This window comes from Babylonia areolata, chromosome 17 (assembly GCF_041734735.1).
Source record: "Babylonia areolata isolate BAREFJ2019XMU chromosome 17, ASM4173473v1, whole genome shotgun sequence".
Classification (NCBI taxonomy): Eukaryota; Metazoa; Mollusca; class Gastropoda; order Neogastropoda; family Buccinidae; genus Babylonia; species Babylonia areolata.
Window position 1 is genome coordinate 12955264 of NC_134892.1, and position 7811 is coordinate 12963074.

Here is a 7811-nt window from a genome sequence, read left to right on the forward strand (position 1 = left end):
GGCTATGTGTCAAAGCCTGGTTGTGGGTTTGTTTGTTTTTTTGTTGTTGTTTTTTTTTAGGTGGGTCTTGGGGTATTTTCTTGCCGGGTACACTGCCCACCCACTGCTGGCCAGTTCTGAAGTTACATGGTCACCAGTAGCTGAGGAGAACCTCTGACCTGGCAATGGCTACATTTATGTGAACAACTTGTATTCTACATGTACATCACTTCAGAAAGAAAAGGCTGTCATGTAAAGCTTGCCTTTCGAACCCCAGAAACTGCATGCATGAAAGGAAAACTGTGACCACTAAAAATAACGGCAGGAGTGGAAAACTAAAACCCGTAGAATGTTCCAAGTGATGCACGGATGCACGTAGACACACGCACATGCACACGCCTTGAGATGGCCTTAGTGGTCAGCGAGGCTCTAAACACCATTATTTCATTTCATGACTGCAAATGGGCAGGAAAAGAGAAATGAAAAGTGTCATGGAAACATACAACAGACAATGTTGGCAATGACATGATATTGTAAAATGCATAGAGCTTCAAGAATATGCGTTTAGTAAAACATCTTAATAAATACATACATCAAACTAACACCTCTCGCCAAACTCCACATTGTAAACACACATTGGATCTTCAAAGCCTCTCCTCCGCCCTGCTGCTAAACGATGGATTTTTTTTTCTTCCTTTGCGTTCACAGCTTCGTCAGAGAGAAACACGCGCGAGAACCACTGATAAAAAATAGGTGGATAGCGCATGCCTTCTACGAGCCCCTTTGCCAACTGAAGCCAGCGGAAGTGTTCAATCAGCTATTTTGCTACTCGAGTCAGTACAGCGCGAAGTTACTTCATAATTATATGCAGCCCAGCGCCCAGCTGGCTACGATGACTGCTTCACGGCAAGCTTTCACGTGCTCGCGGCGTTAGTTAAGCTGACAATCCTGTGTGTGCCTCTACAGCAAGTTTGCACTCCGCGTCACACACTGTTTTCCTGTTATGGGTTTGGTAAATAAACCATTGGTAGATATCAATCAAGACACAACATTTGGCATGTCGTGGGGAGCAAGCATAACACGATTTCATCGAAGACACACGGTTACAGTTCAGAAAGTACCACCAGTTTGCAGATGACTTCTCAACTGACTGACGGCCGGATACGAGTCTCAGTATGGCGTCCATTTGGCTTCAGCTTTCCTGGCCATTGAGCTATCCATCTAAAGAACTCAGTCACATGATTTTGATCCTCCTCCTGAGTGCAAAACCGTCATGTACTCAAAAAAAAAAAAGCAACCGCCCCCCCCCCCCCCCACACACACACACACACACTCCCCTCCCCACCAAAAAACCTGTTTCATTTCAAAAGTGACGTAGTTCTTCTTGATCTTCCTGCATACGTCGCGCGTCATCGGCAATCTCTGACACTTGTGTGGGTGTCGTCAGCTGACGAACGGCAGTGGCGTAGGACGGCGGTGGTGAACCCTGTCTGGGATACGATGATAATAGCGATATTAATGCCATATGTCTGTGGTGGCCATAGCCCGAACCTCCGAACCCATCCCCAACCCCACCCCTACGCCCACATCCAGCCACCGCCCCACTCTCCAGACAGGGCTCAATGTCGAGGTGACGATGCTCTCGGAGGGTGGAAGGGTGTCTGGCGTCATGGGAACCAGCTCCACCACAGCATCCCTCCTCGGGACTACCGCCAGCCTCTGCCTCGGCGTCCCCCCTCCTGCTCCCCTCTGCAGGTCTGTTGTCCTTGGGCAAGGTGTGGGGATGACGGTGACGTAAGATCTGGTCAGGCACGGTTTGAACCGGAACAGGGCCGTCCGGCTCGTGGTAAGGCGTTTTCCTCTGTGTGCGTTGCCTCTCTTCAAACTTCCGGTGGAAAGACCTGTCATGTGAGGACAGCGCGGACACGTGACGGCTCTGGTGATGGCTGTCCTGCTGTCCTGGGATTGCCCCATCCTGCTCGGGGAGTCTCCAATCCTGCGCTGGGATTCCCACATCCTGCTGTGGGATTCCCCAATCCTCCTGAGGGATTCTTCCCTCCTGTTCTGGAATTCCCCCATCCTGTTCTGGGATTCCCCAACCCTGCTCGGAAGAGCCCACGGGTGTTTTTTTGTCAGTGCTGTGTCCACGACGGTAGTAGTCACGGAGCGAAGAATAGGTGATTCCCGAATCAGAGGCCAGGGACTGCTTGGAGAGAGGTCTTTCTTCACAAAGCCCACCGTTGTCCTCGGGACACACTGGTGTCTTTACGTCCGTTCTGTGTCTACGATTGTAGTCGCGGCAAAATTCGTCGGAGCTCTCGGATCCACGTGGGGCCAAGTTAGAATTCTTTGAGCCGCCAGGTCTGCTGCAATGGTCTGGATTCCCCAACTTGTCGTTGTTGTTGTTGCTGCTGCTGCTGCTGCTGCTGCTGCTGCTGCTGCCAGACTCACACTTCTCCTGGCCTCTTTGAGCGCCGGTAGTTGTTGTGGCTGCTGAATGACCACGGATGGGAGGCAACTGCCCACCCGAAGACTCTCGCGAGGACTGGAACCAGGACTGTCTGACTTCAGGAAACGCTGACATAGGTTCCTGCCCCCCTTCAGACTCACACAGGGACTTCAAACAGATACCAAGGCTGTCCCTTGAAAGTGAAGACAGGCAGATCCCTGAAGTGTCCCCGTCCTCGTAGCTATCGTTGTTCTGTGGACCGGACAGCGGCTGTCTTTTCACTGTGCCACGTACTCGCCTGTCCTCCCCCACAGACGGCTGGGGGGCAACGGAGGACAACGACAGGGGAAAGAAGCCGCTACTCTCCGAGTCCAAGTCGTCGTTGTCTCCCTTGGTCAGTGAGGCCGTGTTCTGTGGAGACATGGAAATAATTGTGAGTTGGTGACCAGTGTTTTTGTTTGAATAAGGGGTGGGTGGGTGGGGTTGGGGGGTGGGGGGGGGGGCAGACGAAATGTGTGTGTGAGTGTGTGTGTGTGTGTGTGTGTGTGTGTGGCAAGGACAGATTGGAAGAAAATGCCTTCATTCCTCCGAACATGCTTGAATAAAAATGGTTTGAGTTCTGAGTTCACTCAGTGTTAGAAACACATATATAGACAGAAACAAACAAACAAACAAACAAACAACAACAACAACAACAACAAAAACCAAACAACAACACACTACCTTGTAACTCTGCTCAGTCTCCTCCTCCTCGCTGACGTCCTCATCATCATCTTCCGCCTCCAGACACACTGCCCGCAGTGCTCCCCCCTTCGCCGCCGTCGCTGCAGCGTCGGCTCCAGCGGCACGCACCTGCCCAAGGAAGCATAGCACCACCACCACCACCACCACCACCACCACCACCACCGCTAACGAGTCGAAGCTGGGGGTGAGGAGGGAGATGGGGAACGGCCACGTGCACCCCTCCACCGCCTCCCCCACGGTCCGGGAATCCCCGGTCCCTGCCAGGCAGGGGTAGCGGGCTCCCGGGCGCCGCCCGTCGTCCAGCCTGACCTTGTTGGTCGTCAGCCAGGTCCAGAAGGGCAGCAGGCTGCAGTCCTCGCGTGGGCACGCCAGGGGGTTCCCATGGAGACGCAGGGTGAAGGGCGAGGAGGAGGAAGAGGACGGGGAGGAGGAAGAAGAGGAGGAGGAAGAGGAGGAGGAGGAAGAGGCGGAGGCAGCGGAGGACGCGTCGGCCAGTCTGTCCAGGGTCGAGCACTCTTCGGGGCTTAGGGAAGTCAGGAGGTTGTGGCTCAGGTCCAGCAAGGTCAGGCGCGGGGCCGGCGAGGTCAAGGTCACCGGAAGGGAGCGGAAGCGGTTCCGGGCCAGACGCACCTCCTTGAGGGCCCCGCCCCCGACCAGCGTCAGGTGGAGGTCCGCGGTGTCGCCCAGCTCGTTGTCCGAAATGTCCAACACCTCCAGCCGATCCAAGTCCTTCAAGAGCTGATCCGCCAGCGGCCGCAAGGCGTCCGAAGTCAGCTTCATCCCGGACAGGTTCAGGTGGCGGAGGCCGATACTTCCACCGCCGCCACCGCTGCCAGAGTCCATCACGTGACCCGCGAAGGTGGGCGGGGAGGGGGAGGAGGTGCTTGTAATGGACAGCCACTCCAGACTCCGCAGCCCGCAGAACGCGCACTCCTCCACAGCGCGGAGAGGGCACCCGGACATCGTGATGCGCTCCACGCTGGAGTCCCGGAGTCCCTCGAACGTCTCCCGAGTCAGCGACGTCAGCTTGCAACCGGGCAGCTCCAACTTCCGGAGCCGGGGGAGGTGGGCGGGGAAGGCGGAGTCTGCGAAGGTATCCAGGGACAGTCGGCTGACGTTGGCCAGGTGGGTGAAGACGGCAGCCGGGTAGGCACCGGCCTTGCGGGGGTCGTTGCCGTGGATCAGCAGCGTCCGGAGGTTGTGCAGAGGGCTGAAGACGTCTTCCGGCAAGCTCTGCACGTCCAGCTGAACCAGGTTGTCAGACAGGTCCAGGTGCTCCAGCCACCTCAGCCCCGCGAACACGTGCTCGTGCAGGCGCTTCAGGGAGTTGCTCCTGAGGTTCAGCCGCAGCAGCTTCTGGACGTGCGTGAAGGATGCCTTGCGGATCGTCGTCAGCTGGTTGTCGCTGAGGTCCAGCTCCTTCAGGGACCTCAGGCCTTTGAAGGTGTGCTCGGAAATGGCCCTGACCTTATTGCTGGCTAGCGTGAGGCGCTCCAGTCTGCCCTGACTTTCGAAGAGTGCGCTAGAAAGGCTCTCCAGCTGGTTGGAGCTGAGGTCTAAGGTCTGCAGCAGCGACAAGCTCCGCAGGGAATCACCCAGCGTTTCGTGTGCCTTCAGCTGGTTGTGGCTCAAGTTGAGCGACTTCAATTGCGCCAGGCTGTGCAGGGTGTTCCTGGGGAGGGCCTCCAGCACGTTCCCGCTGACGTCCAGCTCTGACAGCAAGGCCTGGTCGTCAAACACGCCTGGAGGCAGCCTGTCCAGGAGGTTGGAGCGAAGGATGAGAACCCGCAGAGCGGAGAGGTCGGAAAAGCTGGAGGAGACGAGCTGGCTGATCTGGTTGTGACTCATCACCAGCACGTCCAGCCTGGACAGGCCTTGGAAGCGTCTGCCGGGGACCTCCTGCAGGCCGTTGTGCGACAGGTCTAGGGAGGTTAGGTTCGGCAGCGGCACCTCGCTGAAGTTGGGCACCAGGGGCAGCTGGTTGAAGCTCAGGTCCAGGGACTTGAGGTGGGGGATGGACCGGAGAAGGTCCGGTGACACGTCCCGGATCCCGTTGTGGCTCAGGTTCAGGTGGTACAGGTGGAACGAAAGGTGACTCACGTCCGGAAAGGCCGCGAGGGAGTTGAAGCTCAGGTCCAGCCACACGACAGGTTGGGTGAATGAAGAGGAGGAGGAGGAGGAGGAAGAGGGAGATGAGGTGGAGGAGGGACGGGTGGTGAAACTGCTGCCAGACTTGCTGTTCTTCTCCAAGCACAGCTGTGCGACCTCACCAGCCTCCTCCAGCCGGACAGACGCGGGGTCAGGCCAAGAGAAGGAGGGCAGACCCTTGTCCGCGCACAGCACGTGCGCCCCTGCTGGGAACACGCGCACCGAGCAACACAGGACGGTGGCGTTTCGCGAGGTCGCGCGCTGCGCGTGCACTGACGTCAGCGTGACGCACACCGCCAGCCACAGAGACAGCGCCATAGGGTAGGGGAAGTAACCTGGGTATAGACAGACACAGTACAAGACATCGTATTATATTCTATTTTCCTGCAAATACAAGACATCGAATTTTACTTACCTTCATATGGATAAAGTACAAAACATCACATTCTGATTTCCTGCACATGGATTTAGTACATGACATTGTATCATACTTACTTACCTTCATATGGATAGAATGCAAGACATCGTATTCTGTATTCTGTTTTCCTGCACCATAGATTAGGTACAAGACATCGTATTCTGTTTTCCTGCACTATAGATTAGGTACAAGACATCGTATTTTGTTTTCCTGCACAATAGATTCGGTACAAGACATCGTATTCTGTTTTCCTGCACAATAGATTCGGTACAAGACGTATTCTGTTTTCCTGCACCATAGATTAGGTACAAGACATCGTATTTTGTTTTCCTGCACAATAGATTCGGTACAAGACATCGTATTCTGTTTTCCTGCATTATAGATTAGGTACAAGACATCGTATTTTGTTTTCCTGCAAAATAGATTCGGTACAAGACATCGTATTCTGTTTTCCTGCACCATAGATTAGGTACAAGTCATCGTATTCTGTTTTCCTGCACCATAGATTAGGTACAAGACATCATATTCTGTTTTCCTGCACCATAGATTAGGTACAAGACATCGTATTCTGTTTTCCTGCACTATAGATTAGGTACAAGACATCGTATTTTGTTTTCCGTGTGCCATAGATTAGGTACAAGACATCGTATTTTGTTTTCCTGCACTATACATTAGGTACAAGACATCGTATTCTGTTTTCCTGCACTACAGATTCGGTACAAGACATCGTATTCTGTTTTCCTGCACTATAGATTAGGTACAAGACATCGCATTCTGTTTTCCTGCACTATAGATTAGGTACAAGACATCGTATTTTGTTTTCCTGTGCCATAGATTAGGTACAAGACATCGTATTCTGTTTTCCTGCATTATAGATTAGGTACAAGACATCGTAAGATAAGAACAACCTTATTATCTCCAACTAGAGAAATTTGGTCAGGTGCATTATCACAAAATAGACAAGTAAACAACATGGGGACCATAACTGTAAAAGTCAACAACAGCTTTTACGAATATTACGAAGATACAAATGTAAAAAATATCACATATACCGTTTCATACATACATCCACACACTGCAGGTAATAACTAGTATTCTTCATGTAAAAACAGAAAGAATTAAGAAATATTATTTGAATATAATTATAAACATAGCCTACTATACTGCACATTGATTATAATAGACAGATAAGATAAGAATAAATATAAATTGCGGAAAACCGCAACCAGATAATCAGCACACACCCACTCCCCCACTCCCCCACCCCACACACGCGGATTACTTGATTAAACAAGAGTAATAAACATATGTTCTCAAATAAAAGCATTTCACATATTCGCTTTTAAAAACATTGCAATTAATTATTACCTCGTAATTATTAAACAGAAATATATTTAGAATATGGACGTTAGCATTAGACATATTCCATTGTACATTCATCCTGCATATTGCACATTATTCCTCCTACATATTGCACATTCATTATAACCAAATGCCACGTTTTTAAGCTCAGTAAACACACACACACACACACACACACACACACACACACACACACACACACACACACACACACACCACAACTAGAACAAGGTACAGCCTATCATGCACGGACTTTCACACGTCTCACGTGAAAGTGCGCGCTTCTGTAAACAGAAAATTCTAGATTGACATTTCTTATGAATGGAATCAACATTTCTGTCAAAAGTCAGCTTATTGTATAAGATGGTCCCTAAATATCTATATTCATTGACCCTCTCCACTGTTTGACCATCAATAACAAGGTTAGCTACAGGCAAGGGGTCTTTCCGAAAATCTATTAACATTAAATTTTCTTTTGTTTTCAATACGTTGAGATCCAGATAGTTTTTCTCACACCAGGAACAGAACTTTTTAATTTCACTAAAATAAATAGCATCAGAGTTGGACAGATCTTCAATTGCTGAATTATCAGAATATTTTATGACAGGAGTTTCCTCCGTGCCTCTGCAGTCATTTGTGTGCAGTGTAAAAAGAACAGGGGACAGCACTGTACCTTGGGGTGCACCAGTAGAAGTAGATTTTAGAGAAGAG

At 51.2% G+C, this 7811-nt stretch overlaps 1 protein-coding gene across 5 annotated transcripts in view; it reads right to left on the reverse strand.

Moving 5' to 3' along the window:
* Window positions 1-1278: 1278 nt before the first annotated feature.
* LOC143291659 (uncharacterized) overlaps window positions 1279-7811 on the reverse strand; it is a 27606-nt gene continuing 21073 nt past the window's right edge. For 4 of the 5 annotated variants that reach the window (XM_076601656.1, XM_076601655.1, XM_076601653.1 and 1 more), the window contains 2 exons: window positions 3152-5655; window positions 1280-2839 (listed from right to left, as the gene is read on the reverse strand). In XM_076601656.1, the coding sequence (XP_076457771.1) occupies window positions 1343-2839; window positions 3152-5638 (3984 nt within the window). In that variant the 5' untranslated portion in view covers window positions 5639-5655 and the 3' untranslated portion in view covers window positions 1280-1342. Of the gene's footprint in view, window positions 2840-3151; window positions 5656-7811 lie in introns of all 5 variants that reach the window. The other variant, XM_076601657.1, reaches the window with a different exon arrangement.